The following is a 14387-nucleotide window of genomic DNA, read 5'->3' on the forward strand; positions in this document are numbered from 1 at the left end:
GAATCTCTACAAGTTACAAGTTACAAGTAGAAACAGATACAACCTTGAGCAACAAGATAGGGAGTTCTCATAGTAGAGATGTGGTGGTTGAGTGAGAGCTAGATAGAGCTGTCAAGAGGGAGACTCAGCCAGTATCTTATTTTCAGGTTAAGCTAGTTGGCAATTGGGCTGACCAACAAGATGATGAGGAGCATAGCCCAGGGCAAGTCGAGGCAGCCACTCAGTCAAAGACTTCAGGTATAGAGAAAGTTCAAGCCAAGTGGGCAGAGGGTTTGGTCAAGGGAGATCAGAAGAGAGTTGAGTCTCCCAGCATCGAGAAGCAGACACAGAGGTACACAGGGTACATGGCACTTTTGCCTAAAGCGGTGGACTCGCAGAGCATGGTGGGAAAGAACGGGTCTTCATAGTAAGTTCCACAGAAAGAAGCAGGGAATTCTTCTAGTTCAGAGGGAGTAGCTACAACAGCAGCAAAAAACTTGGTTGTATTGGAGATAAATCCAAGTGGACGAGGTTCTTCCAAGAATCCCTTCTTCACTGAGAGGGAGTGTTGAAAATAATAGCGAGAAATTTATTCCTTGATTTGTGCCTTAATTCAAGGAGTCAAACTCGAGTTATTGTGCATGCTCAAGTTCCTAAAATTTAAGAGTTTCCCTAAAAATTAGGAGTGCATGAGGCAGTTAACTGACATGTTGAAGTTGAAGGTCGAGTTTTAATCTTCTAGTGTGAGTCAAATTGGGAACTAAAAGCTGAAGTGGAGTTACCCTCCTAAATTTTAGGAGGATCCAATTAACTAGTTTTGTTGACTTTTGTTAACTAGAAAAGCTCTAGTTCAATTCCTTAATTAGAAAACTCACTAGTTTTAACCATTCGAATTGTCTTTAAAAGGAGGAACGAAGGCACAAGTTTTATCATTGTTTTGGTGAGCATAGTTGGTCAGACCAAGCAATAAGAAGCACGAGTTTGTGCATGGAGCTTGTGAGAGGAAGACTGTGCAAGAGAAGCTTGTACACAAGTTGGTAGTGGGCAGCAGAGATCAGCAGCCTTGCAATTCAACCTCATTCTATTATGACCCCCATAGGGTAGACCATACTCCCACATTGGATCTAATGGCTTTGGCATTTTAATTCTTTGAATGTGTAGAGTTTATGGACTCTAGAGTCTAGAGCACATTCAATTTGTAAACCTATGGGACAAAAAATGAGAGGAACTTAGAATTACAAATTTTGAAATAGAACACAAATCCACAAAATTGAAAAAACATGAAAAATGCCCCAATTACAATACCCTAGCTACATAAGTATTAAATCCTCCAATCAAAGAGAGAAAAAAGAAGTATATCTAATGAACATTGCATACCCTATACTAGATCTTGAAAAACAAAGAAAATGAAGGAGAAATTTTGTTTACATCCCTGGAAATGTGGAAATGGTATATTGGAGTAGATATCCACTCCACGAATACTCAGCTAATGGCAAAATAATCTATCAAAATCCCTTTGTTCGTTGGTTATAGTCAGGTCACAAGGTCAATATACCTCTCAGAGCTCAATCCCAGCCAACAAAAAACTGAAATGATAAAAAAAAACTAGACCCGGACGCTTAAAAATGAATTTTGGAACAGGAGGGCGATAATTTCATTCGACTAGTGATAATTTCCGTAAATTATCGCAATAATTTTGATTTCGCCAATTTATCATGATAACTACCAGCAATAATATCAGTAAAGGTGATTTCAGCAACATTGTTCTAAATACGCAGCTTTAATGACTAATTTGATTGATGTTAAACCTTCCACTTTTGAAGAAGCAGCTAGCCAACAAGTTTGATAGGATGCGATGTTGGAAGAATACAAATCAATTATGAAGAATGATGTATGGGAAATTGTGTCGAGACTTGAAGGAAAATCAATGGTGTCCTCCAAATGGGTATACAAGATCATGCATGCAGTGAATAGCAGTATTGACATATACAAGATGAGATTTGTTGTTAGAGGGTTCTCCCAGAAAGAGGGAGAAGACTATGATGAGACATTTTCTCCAATTACCAGGCACACTACCATTAGATCTATGATTTCTATTGCTTCTTCTATGGGTTGGAACTTACATCAAATGGATGTAAAGACTGCCTTTCTTAATGGCATGATTGAGGAAGAAGTGTTCATAGAGCAAAATCAAGGTTTTGAGGTCCATGGTAAAGAATCTCACGGTTGTAGGTCGAAGAAAGCCTTGTATGGACTTAAGCAAGCATCGAGAGCCTGGTATACACGAATTGACAATTATCTGACAAGACTTGATTTCTCCAAAAGTGATGTTGATCCAAACTTGTACTTCAAGGTCGAAAAGAATGAACCTGTGATGACTTATTTTTTATAGGTGTGGAGCATCTTATTATTTGAAGAGGGAGTTGGCCTCTGAATTTGATATGAAGGATCTTGGTTTGATGCACTACTATTTGGGGCTACAAATTGGTAAAAGCCCGGAAAAATCTTTCTTGGTCAAGGAAAATATATCATCAAGATCCTACAGAAGCTTGGAATGATAGATTGTATGTCGATGCTGACTCTTGTGGTGAAAAATCTGAGAAAGCTGAGAGACACTGAGTTTGATTTGGTAGATCCATCCATGTACCAGACATTGATTGGCTCACGAATGTATTTTTTTAATACCAGGTCAGACATTTGCTTTGCAATGAACACGTTGAGCCAGTTTCAAGTGGAACCAAGACATGGCATTGGATAGCAACAAAGCACATATTGAGATATTTGCATGGTACAATTGACTTTGGTATGAAATATTTCTCATATGGTGACATGTAGTTTGCTATAGAGATGCAGATTGGGCAGGGAGTGTTGAAGACAGAAAGAGTACCTCCGCAGGTTGCTTCAATTTGGGCTCTATTATGATTTCGTGAAAGAGCGGGAAGCAAACATTTGTCGCACTCAGTACTACCGAGGCAGAATATATTGATGTTAGCTCGGCGAGTTGTGAAGCAATATGGCTTCGAAAGTTATTTGCTGGACTATTTCATCATGTGCTCGAGCCGACAGTGATATATTGTGATAATCAAAGTTGTGTGAAGCTAATAGAGAGTCCAATTTTCCATGACAGGTCGAATCTTATCGAGATCAAGTACCAGTTCATCCATGACATGGTGTAGAAGGGAACACTGAAGCTTCAATATGTCTCCATTGATGACCAAATTGTTGATATTCTTACAAATCCTTTGCCCCGAGCGAAGTTTGTTTACTTCAAATATAAGCTTGGATTTGTGGAGAGTGCCTCTCTCATTGAGAGGGAGCATTGATAAGATAGCATCGTGGACAAACATTTTCCATGTGTCAACCATTGTGACCCGCATTAGGGAGATTATCCCTGTGTCAAGTACATTGACCCAAATTAGGAAGGATGGTCCAGCACAGGACTGACATTCTTCATATGTCATATATGACCCAAATTAGGAGGAATGGTCCTAGAGCATCATATTCATTTAGCATCGGCCCATGGATTGTGCTGCTAGAGTTTGGCCTTTGGCGATTCACCATTATTTGGGTACCGACCCGAATTATGGTGACTAGTTGTATGCTAAATGGTATCCCATGTGTCTGAAGTACTAACACGAATTATGGTGAGCACACACCATAGGTCTAAAGTACTAACCTGAATGATGGGATTAGTTGATGCAGTGGATTTACCGTGCATTTGAAGCATTGACCCCGAATTAGTGACGATACACCATAGGTTTGAAGTGCTAACCCGAATTATGGTAAATGATTTGATGTTATTGGATTACGGAGTTGTCTGTAGTGCTACTTTTTGGAAGCTTTTCCAGTGAGTTTTTCTAGTTAAATTTCTCTAAAATCCGGCAGCAATTTATTGAAATCACAAGCTTGATGGGTAATCCCTGCACAATCAAAGTGTCCTAGGGGTTTTTCAGGGTGTTGAATCCAAATATGCAGTTAAAAAACCAGTTTAAATAACACAAATCAAGATTTCACCTCAAATTTTTCCGCCAGATTCCGCACCGGAAAGTCCAAAAAGTCGCACTAAAGACAACTCCATTGGATTACCATGTGTCACAATTGTGACCCAGTTATGGTGATGGTTTGTTATAACCTTTTCTTAGAGAATTTTTTTCATAAGAAGAACATTCGTCTAGCCATTATGAATACCTTCCTAGCTAAGAGTGTTGAATTTTTTTAGCTATGGTCAGTGTTCATAATTTATATTTTTAGCCCTAGTAATGTATGAAGAATTTGTAAGACATGTTCTTCATGCCATTTTAATTATTTAGCCCTTGAAAGGATTATTGGAAGACATGTTCTTCATGTCAGATTTAAAAGAGAAAATTTCGAAATTTGAATTTTTAATTTTTACCTCCAAAATAGTCAAGTCGGCCTTCGTCAAGTCAAGTCAGCGCTAGTGAAGAGACACACCCATTTGCGAAGGTAGAACACTATATAAAGGCATTGAACCTCCTCCACAAAGGCACCATTCGACCTCACATAAGAAAGAAGTTTCTAGGTATCCAAGCGAAGGACAAGAAGGACAAAGAAGAAGGACGAATATCTCTCTCTCTCTAGCTCACATTTCTCTCTCTAGCCTCGCACGTGTAAATTCTGGGCAACGGTTTCTGGGCAGGCTGAGTTGCAAGGTCGAGTTGAAGGGTAGTTTGAATACTTTACTTGAGGGTTGTGGACCAAGTTTGACCATAAGCTTTGTTGGTCAGTTTGACCTCATAGTTAACTAGCTGCATTAGATGTATCTCTTGTTGAACTTAAGAATTTTTCTAAGAAGGTTGTTGGGTTTTGCCACCAAGTGGGTTTTCCCAGAGTAAATCTTGTATTCTCTTTATGCATTGTGATCTCTATTTTCTTTATGGTTTATGGTTGAATTTCTGAAGTATAATTGCTTAATGATAGACTAGAATTGTTAAAAGAAGATATATATCATTAGAAGTAATTACCAGTATTTCAAAAATATTGTGCTTGTATTTATTGCACTTGAAAACTCAACAAATCGCACTCCTATAGTATGGTATCCATCTACTCATATCTTTCCAAACGTAACTTGTATTTGCAAATCATATCATATTATAAATAGGATTTGTGAACTGCAAAACATACTTCACCCGTCACCAAAAGTGAAAATCCAAAATGGTTTCTAGCACTTTATGCACTCTCTCTCTCTCACATGCAGAATTCTACTACCTCAATTGCTCCCATGACTCACTCACTGCCATATTAGTAATCAATGTCTATCTCACCTTCGAAAGGAGCCTAAAGGTGAGCTAATAGATAACAAAATCTGGTCTTTGCAAGTTTAAGTGGCTGCAACTTAGAGTGAGTGCAAAAATGTATTAGATAGTACTACAATTGGTGACAAATTTAATGATTGATTCATCTTTCTAAAAAAAGTTAATCCATTCACATTCATGATGCTTCACCATAAAAAATTATGCATCAAAATGTTCAATATGTGCACCAAGCAACCAAACAAAAAAAACACAAGGATGTACATGCTCAATGATTGATCCCGCTGCCTCACAACCAACTAGATTATCAGTAATTACTTGAATCACATTAAATGGCATTGTTACACACCATTTTGTGGGTAATATCCCTAGGAGAAATTTATTCTCCAAGACGGTCCTCAGCTAGCAGCCCGCAGCCCCTTGTGGCCACCAGCTAGCTCATTATGTCATTTCTCCGCCACCTGAGCCACCCATGTCGTCTCTCGCCCATCTACCATGATCGCATGTTTAAAGGTGGGCCTCTCGAACCTAATATTGTAGTTTGCTTATCATGGACACGTTTGGGCATGGATTAATGGGGGATTCGGCGGAAAGAATGGGCTAGGTTTGTGCTTTTTGTCCCCTAGACCCCTTTTAGGTATTAACCTTGGATTCTAGTCTCGTGGGATCTCTTTTACTGACCATTTGGCTCTAAGGATGGTATTTCATGAGAAGCCTCGATTTTGATTGCATGGTCCTGCTCCCTTATCCATTTATATTACCCTCTTTCCATTCATTATTACCCCATTCAACATTTCTCCCACCTGGGTCCACATAGGGTTAGCATGCCCCTTCCTCTTGCCCACACCTTGGGTCATGGCCTGGAATGAAGCCCAAAGGTTGATGCAGCTAAAAAAAAGATAAAAGCATATATGGCCACATTCAATGGGAAAATGTACCACAAAATGCAAAATATGGTCGAGACAAACACATTTAGCACGTGGGCAAAAGCCAATACATGAGCTCTATCCCATCATCATGGCCATCAGCCTGGTTCCTACAGGTTCTATGAACCTCCATCATTTAGGAACCCATAATTGTCCCAACCCCTGATGGTCAATGAACCGCCCCACCTTTAAAGGGGGTATTCACTGTTATATCTTATACATCATACTCTTCCCCCTTTGAGCCCCGAGCAGTTAATCAAAGAAAATCATAAAAAGGCAAAAGGCATATAAAGAAGGGTGGAAAAATCAAGGTCGGGGCACCTCATGTACCACGATTGCTCCCTCCTATACATTATAAACCCAAGTGTGGGATTTCCTCTTATTAGCTACCCTTGTACCCCAACATGTGACCCAGGGCTGCCCCTTCTCATTCCCTACTTCATTCACCTATCTGCCACATGCCATCACCTTTTGAAGGATGTACCTTGACTGTATTATCCCCTTTAGAAGTAGAAACCACCTAATAGGATTATTGGTTAACCCCATTTGGAGTTCAGGAGACATCGGCACATCCCGAAGCCCATTATGGAAGGGTAGGCCATTATGAAGTCCCCACTTGTGGCCCATGATTATTGGGTAAGCTCATTTACTCGATTTATCTAATGACTTTTTGTACTGGAAGGCTAGGGGATGCATTGGATCTTATGCAGAATTGCAGATGGTCTCCATTTTGGGTTTGGTCTCCCTATACGGGGTCCTAATCCTTCAAAGGTCTACATTGGCACTTGTAGGGTGTGCATTGAGAGCCATGGGCCTCCACAGCAGCAAACAACACTCCATGGATCCCCACAGCCATTCAGAGATTGCTCGTGGTTGACTTATTGGATGCAGGAGATGCACCTAATCCATCACGCCCAGTTGGCCCCAGATTTGCACCATACATTTGGCAGATGATCCAAGACTTGCATGATGATGTGGCATCACCTACACTATCATCCAGTCCTTGCAAGCAATCTACAGGCATTTTCAATTTGTTTGGAAACCCATGAGGACACTTGTGTGCCCCCACATGTCACTTGGAGCACCACAAGTTATTATAAGGGGCCACCCCCTTGTCCACTGCTTTTGAGGGTCCTACTCTTCATTGTGGCACCCATGGACCTCATTAGGCCTCTTAGAGGGCCCTACGAACTGCATAGATTATTATTTGACCTCTTGAGAGGCTTACTTTTTCATTTATGAGCTAGTTTGGTGGGCTTGTCAACAAAAGTTGAATTATTATAACATTATTTAATTTTTAGGCCAAGGAGGCTAATTTGAATTCCTAAGTTGTGTATAAATACAAGTGAGATGAGCTCATTTGCTCATTATCACTTTGGATTGGATCTTTCCTCTCTCTTGAGGATTTCGCACTTTTTCTAGAGGATGAATTGGAGCTTTATGGATGAATTTTGATGTGTGGATATTGGTCTATCTTATCTTGGAGCTTCTCTTTTGTCAATTGTGGATGGTTGGATATATTATGTTACGTGTAAGTACATGTTTTTAATGCTATTCTTGTTTATTGGAGCTTTATGGATGAATTTTGATGTGTGGATGTTGGTCTATCTTATTTTGGAACTTCTCTTTTGTCAATTGTGGATGGTTGGATATATTATGTTACGTGTAAGTACATGTTTTTAATGCTATTCTTGTTTTACTTTGTCATATACATTGCACTGGGATTTTCGCTATTTTTAGGGACTATGTTGTAGGAAATGTTGGTCCTAAGGGCATTTCTGGGCTAAAAGGAAACGGAAATGTGTTTGGTACAGCCTAGAAATGCATTTCAGGTCATACTGCCACGTTTCATGTGGGGAAAGCATGGCCCAGTACAGCCTGAAACGCGTTTCCAGGTTGTACAGCCATGTTTCAGCGATAAAGTGACTTTTTCAGTTTTTTTTTTTAGATTTTTTGTTTTTATTTTTTTATTTTCACTCCCTGTCAATTCAGGAGTGATGGAGGAAGCTATTGAAGATAGGAAACAAAATTTTTTGAGTGGGGCAGCCTAATGTTCAAGCCTATGGCCTTAGTGTTGATATGCAGTTCATGGTAGTATTAAATTCTTAAGTAAAAGTGACATTCTCCTTTATCTCTCATTTTCATCCTTTTACTTAAATTTTTAACATTACCATGAAATGACTCAGGATGTTTGAGAGTGGTTTTACTCTTGTTGGATTTCATATGGAGAAAATAGAATTTTAGATCTCACTCAAAATCCAGCAGACTTGTCCATTTTTTAGGATTTCAGCATTGGGGGGATTGCAATGTTTCCATTGGATTTTGTCATGTACTAGGGTATGGAACTTGTATTTAATCAAAAGAACCAAGCCCTTTATGCAGGGGAGACTCCCAATAATCAAGAGCACATAGGCTACTAGTGTATGGAACTTGTATTTAATCAAGAGCACTAAGGTCGTTCAACTATGCAGGAGGAGACTCCCAATCAAGCACGAGACAAGAAATTAGAAATTTCTCGTGGTTGATTTAGGATATTGCTATTTTCATTATGTGATCATTCATAAGTAAATGTGATGTAAATTTAGAGACTTATAGTTTATGCATTGACGTTGGACAATTTAATCATAACATAATAAATTAGAATGTATCATGTATGCTCTATGATTGCACATATTTCTTAAATGTCCTTATATATATATATATATATATATATATATATATTGCATTTCCCCGTTTCCAGAATTTGTTGGGGTCACGTTTCATACCTATACCCATTTCGGAAACTCATACTTGTTTCCCCATATCATACAACTTAGTTTAGGGCTAATTGTTGCATGCATTTGCTACTTAAAATTGTGGAATTTTGTCTCTATTATAGCATCTCTCAATGTATGGGCCATGTAATATGAACGAAATCTCCTAGGGGTAATTCTATCAAATAATTTGACCTTGATAAGCCATTCCCTTTGTGCATCGAAGTATAAAAGCTGAAAGATTTTTTTCCTTGACCTAGAAGGCTAGTGAAGTGGTCTTGAGGCCTCCTTGACTGGGAACCAAGAAATCCTACTCATATTCATCATAGACTCCATTCTCCCAAAGACTAAGGCACTGATCTACCAAAAGGTGGTCACCAAAAATCACATTTCTTCACCTTCTTCCAGGTCTAGCCAAGTTGGGGCACCTAGGGCATCAATTTCCCAACAAGCTAGCCCTCCAAAAAGTTCGATCTCCTAGGGTCTCTTGCGTTGGTGTTTCCTCAAGGTCTCCTCCAATTTTGTTGCCATTCCGACAGTGAAGTTGGGAGAAAAGTCAAGCCCTAGCTCTTGGATCAAACTTTGTCTTAGCATCCCCAAGGCTAGTACTTCATAGGATCAAATCGACACCTTCAAGTGAAAATTCTTTTTTTGATCCTTTCCCCCACCTCGCCTCGGGTAAGACCATCATTGGTTGCTATACTCATTCCCCCTATCCTAGATCGGGTCCACTTGGTCCCATGTAGTCCCATTCCTTTGAAGAGACAATTCTTCAAAAACCATCTGGGATACCAATTACAATAAGGATTTTAGGGATTGGGAAGTTCTTTCATATGTCATATCCCATAAACCTAACCCTTGAATCCTCCTCTCCTTTCCCTAGACGACCTTGTACTTTGCTTAGGAAGCAAGCAAGCCTTGCCCTTCTAACTCTTCTAGGAAAAGGGATTGTTTGGGGCACTCCGTATCATTTCATTGACTTATCCTTCATTGGTGACTCCATAATATACTGGGTCTCCTCCCATCAGCGAAAGTCCATAGATAGAAGGGAACCTTAGCTGAGGTGACAGTGGGCTAAGTCTCCATTTGTTGCCCTTGGCCTAGCATTTGCCCTTTAAGGATCCTCTTTAGGTCCCCTGCTAGTTTGAGCAGTAACAGGCCCAACATCTAAATTGGTTTTCAGTAAGAGCTCTGCAATACGAGTAGCCGTAAACAACAAAAAGATACTAATCCTTGCTTAAATACAAGGGTGTAAGAATCAGAAATAACTTCAAGAAACAGATCAGGACCTTGGTAACTAGAAATTCTTGTTACAAAGCACCAAATTATTGATAAGTGAAAATGTATCAGAGGCACACACTATGTTACCAGAAAAGGGAAATGTCAAAGAAACAGGAAACAGGCATAGAGGCTTTGGGGGGTTGAGAAACATAAACCCATCTCCTAATCCAGTGTATCTCATGCATAAGAATTTGATTAGTAATGCTTCATACAGTCAAGACAAGAATCGAAACAAGGAAAGAAATGGGAACAGAACAAGAAACAGGCCTCCTCGTGAGTTTTTCGTAAACCTAGTCAACATGGCATAGAGGCTTTGGGGGGTTGAGAAACATAAACCCATCTCCTAATCCAGTGTATCTCATGCATAAGAATTTGATTAGTAATGCTTCGTACAGTCAAGACAAGAATCGAAACAAGAAAAGAAATGGGAACAGAACGAGAAACAGGCCTCCTCGTGAGTTTTTCGTAAACCTAGTCAACATGGAAGTTTACCGGGGGTCACAGTTTGAAAGAAACAGAATGTCAGTGGCTTCGATTTCTTCAGTGGTTTATTGAAAAGCAATGAAGCCATTTATATTAGAAAGAGTTTCAACAACAGACAATGTACTCGAGGCCATAGTACCAAGATTCAGCCGTATTGGCTTTTGCTGTACGGAAATTTGCTAATGGATGAAATTCGTCCAATTTTCCATGCAGCATGGTTATGACATATCAACAAAGCATTTACCCTTTTTGATAATATACCTCATTTCCTTAATAATCGGTGGACTCATTAACCCAAAAAAACAGACCCCAAAAAACTATAAGTATAACAAACTCATCTATATTTCAGGAAATGAGTTATTTTCCTGATCTGTTTTACATTTTTAAGGCTGAAATTCTTCTAAAAATTAAATAAATGTATTTTATGTATCTATGAGATGTATACTTCCGTATTAAAAGTCATACCAAGCTTTTCAGTTAGATCATTTTTCGAATGCTAGATCATTTTCACATTTGTATTCACATTCAAATCTTGCTCCTATGCTTCATAGTTTCCACAGTTTTCAGTTTTCAAAAGGTAAAATGATTAATCCTTGTAAAATACATGAGTAGGTCCTATCCAAGAAGAAAACATGTCCCTGATGTACGATCCACCTGATCACACAATCACGCCAGAATGAGATCTTGAAAGCAATATATGTTGTCATTCCCTTCTAAGCCTCCGGCCTGAATAGACTTTGCAACTCCACTTCTATGGTGACACATGCTTATTCAATGGAAGATAACATGCTTATTCACTGTAACGTAAGTGCCTCGTCAAATACGCGAATTTAATCTTTTGGTATAAACTGACACTTACAAGTATAAAGATCAAAGATTAAGGTTAAAAAAGCTATTTTCCCCTTTTAGAAAAGAAAATTAATGATGAGTTTCACATAGGAAGTTAACATACGCTCTCTGACGCCGTTGACAGACCGTGTAGGCATGTCTAGACGATTTAAGTTGCTCTCTCCTTCTTTTTCTGATTTCTCCGTCCCCTTTTCACGGCTTATTACGGCTCGGCTGCCGTTTGACAAGAATTTCTCTGAAACAAAATATGCATTACTGCATTAAAACGGGGCAGAAGGGAAAAATTTAAGATACAGTAGTTTTGTAGAAAGTATAGAAGCAGAAGCTTTAACAAATCGTTATAAACAAAATAAAATAAATAAATTTTAACTATAAATTTTTTTAGGAGATTGGACAAATTATACCCATTACAAAAACACACACACACACATCCCAAATATTAGCCCTAAAATTTTATTTCTTTGTCATACACAGATAAAATAAACAGGTTGTACACTAAACAGCAAGTCAGGAGAATATTTTGCTATTTTCGACTTTACCACGGGTTTCCCTAGGGCCGTGGGGGACTGTTTTGAAGAGTTCGGAGTAGAAGAGCACAAGGGCTGGCAGAAGAAGCAAACAAAACCACCACTTGGAGATGTTTCTGAGCGTCCGGAAGCAGAAATTCGGCCTCCTGTCTTTCCTCCTCTTGATCTTCTTCGTAACCCTGAATCTCATTCTGGAAGGTTCGTCTGATTCATCATCTGAAACCACCACCGATATGCTGCCGCTCCCGCAGGACCTCTCCGGAGAAATGGAGGTTCTGGAAGTCGAATTGCTCCAAGATGGCGCCATTTTTGGCCGAAATCCCTACAGATTTGAACGCCAATAACCCGGTTAATGTCGATTAGAATTTATTCTTTAATCAGAAGAGACAACGTGATGCCCTGGGCAACCATATTCTCCTGGAAGCTCTGCTCACAATTGGCAGAATGCTTGCGCCCACTCGATTTCGCAGATTCCCCTTTAGAATAATTAATTGTAACAAAAAGCAGTTCACATCTGGATTGCACTGAATTGTGGTCTTGTCACCTGTATTTCATCCAGTTGTTTTAAAGCCCTAAAACTCTTTTTTCCGGTTTGCTTGCGTCGGGATCTTATTTCCCCATCTCAATGACGGAATTTATGCAAACCTGCCAAGTTAGAATGTGAATGAATGGAATTGCACTCTTCACATGCCACTCTGAATTTCCAACTTGTTGCTGCTAATTTTTCTTGTTTTTAACTGTAAGCAAATGTTATGGTTAACTGGTCCAAATAACTTACAGTTATCTAAACAGTCGCCGCGTGGCACGCATCTCAAATTAATACAAGACATCCGAGCAAGCAAACCCGGTGTCAGCTCCACCCTGTGCCCGATAGCCTAATTGGGTTTGTAAAGGCAGCAAAAAGCGCGTGGAGACGTAGGAGACGCCCACGGTGATAAATCCTCAGCAGTTGCAGGCTTGCAGGCTTTCGGTAACTTACAGCGATTTCTTCGTGGGTGAGAGCGGAGAAGTATTTAAAGAATTATATTAGTTCCACGTGTTGACTACTTCCCAAAGCGTCGTGCGTTGTAAGGGTACATGTGATGCACTAGTGCTCGATTGGAAGAAAGTGCAAACATGATGAAGGAAGGGATTTTAATTACGTCCACGAGACCAAGTGGCTTAACGGATCTAGGGCTCCAGCGTATTTTAATTTTTTTTCCTTAAGTTTACTTGGTTGTTATGAATTTTGACAAGGAAGTTTGTAGTTTTGATAAGTCTCGTTTCCTCAAACAATTTGTTCAAATAATTTATTTTAAGGAGGTTTTTAAATGGATAAATGAATGAATGAGAGAAATTTTAATGTTTATGAGACTAGTTATAGTCTATAGGACCACTAGCTTTTTTGCCTTTTGCAATTTAATCTTCTTATTATTCAAAGTTGGCCCAACTTTCTAACAGTCCCTTTATTGAAAAGACAATGCCAAGGAACCGATGTTAACATATTGTTGTAATAGTCTCTAATGTCTCTGAAAGCATCACATTCCAAAATGAAATGTTTTTCGGATTCCACTGCTCCAAAAGTGCAAAAAGTACACACTCGCTCTTCCCAAGCTTCTTTAGGTCTTTTCCACCAACCTGTTTCGCACCGTAATTAATGCGAGTTAGTTCTTAATTAAGCAATAAGAATCTTTGCTCTCTATGGAATGCTAGCTCCAATGTACTCTTTTTGTTGGAGATCACACGTGGGGTTGAATTCTTGAGCATAATAATTCTTCTTTTTACCCAACTATTTTCCCCAAATATGCTTACGAAATTTCTCCATAACATAACTCTTCAAATCCTTGTTATTTGTGGGACATGCATTGATGTAAATATTCCATTTTTGCATCCATTTGTAGTTTTGTCTCATCCATGATTTCTTTCTTTCACTCATTCCTTTATTGAAGATAATTTTAGGCCATCTACCTTCTCCCATTTGCTCAATTCTCTGAAGATACCTTATGAGACGCACCATAACAATTGCTTCGACGGAAGTTGCTCTTGTTTCACTCAGCATTATCTCACAAGAAACCAAACTTTTTATTGTAAACTTGCTCATGATCAAGCGTTTTTGGATTTTCTCAATTTGCTTCCATTTTGAAATAGGGATGTTGCTGGCCCACAATTCACACCTATATAATATCACTGGACAAACTAGGAGCCCAAAAAGCACTTTAATTGTTTTCCAATCCCATAACTCTGCCTCTCTACATATGTTTTGAAAATCATGTAATGCTTTCCACCCTCCTAAAATTCTCTTATTTCTGTAGTGCTTCCAATTAAGCTTGTTGTTGAAAT

At 39.1% G+C, this 14387-nt stretch overlaps 1 protein-coding gene across 2 annotated transcripts in view; it reads right to left on the reverse strand.

Annotated features, from left to right (window-relative positions):
* Positions 1-13092, reverse strand: part of LOC149185993 (DNA-directed RNA polymerase subunit beta (DUF616)) — a 109988-nt gene extending 96896 nt beyond the window's left edge. Inside the window, exons 1-3 of one of the 2 annotated variants that reach the window (XM_089410862.1) lie at positions 12847-13092; positions 12081-12713; positions 11645-11776 (exon numbers count right to left, since the gene is read on the reverse strand). In XM_089410862.1, coding sequence (XP_089266988.1) covers positions 11645-11776; positions 12081-12375 — 427 coding nt within the window. In that variant the 5' untranslated portion in view covers positions 12376-12713; positions 12847-13092. Of the gene's footprint in view, positions 1-11644; positions 11777-12080 lie in introns of both variants that reach the window. The other variant, XM_089410861.1, reaches the window with a different exon arrangement.
* Between the last annotated feature and the right edge of the window lie 1295 nt (positions 13093-14387).

Source organism: Pinus tabuliformis, chromosome 3_1 (genome assembly GCF_031772625.1).
Source record: "Pinus tabuliformis cultivar Carrire ecotype Pingquan chromosome 3_1, CPIR1, whole genome shotgun sequence".
Classification (NCBI taxonomy): domain Eukaryota; kingdom Viridiplantae; phylum Streptophyta; class Pinopsida; order Pinales; family Pinaceae; genus Pinus; species Pinus tabuliformis.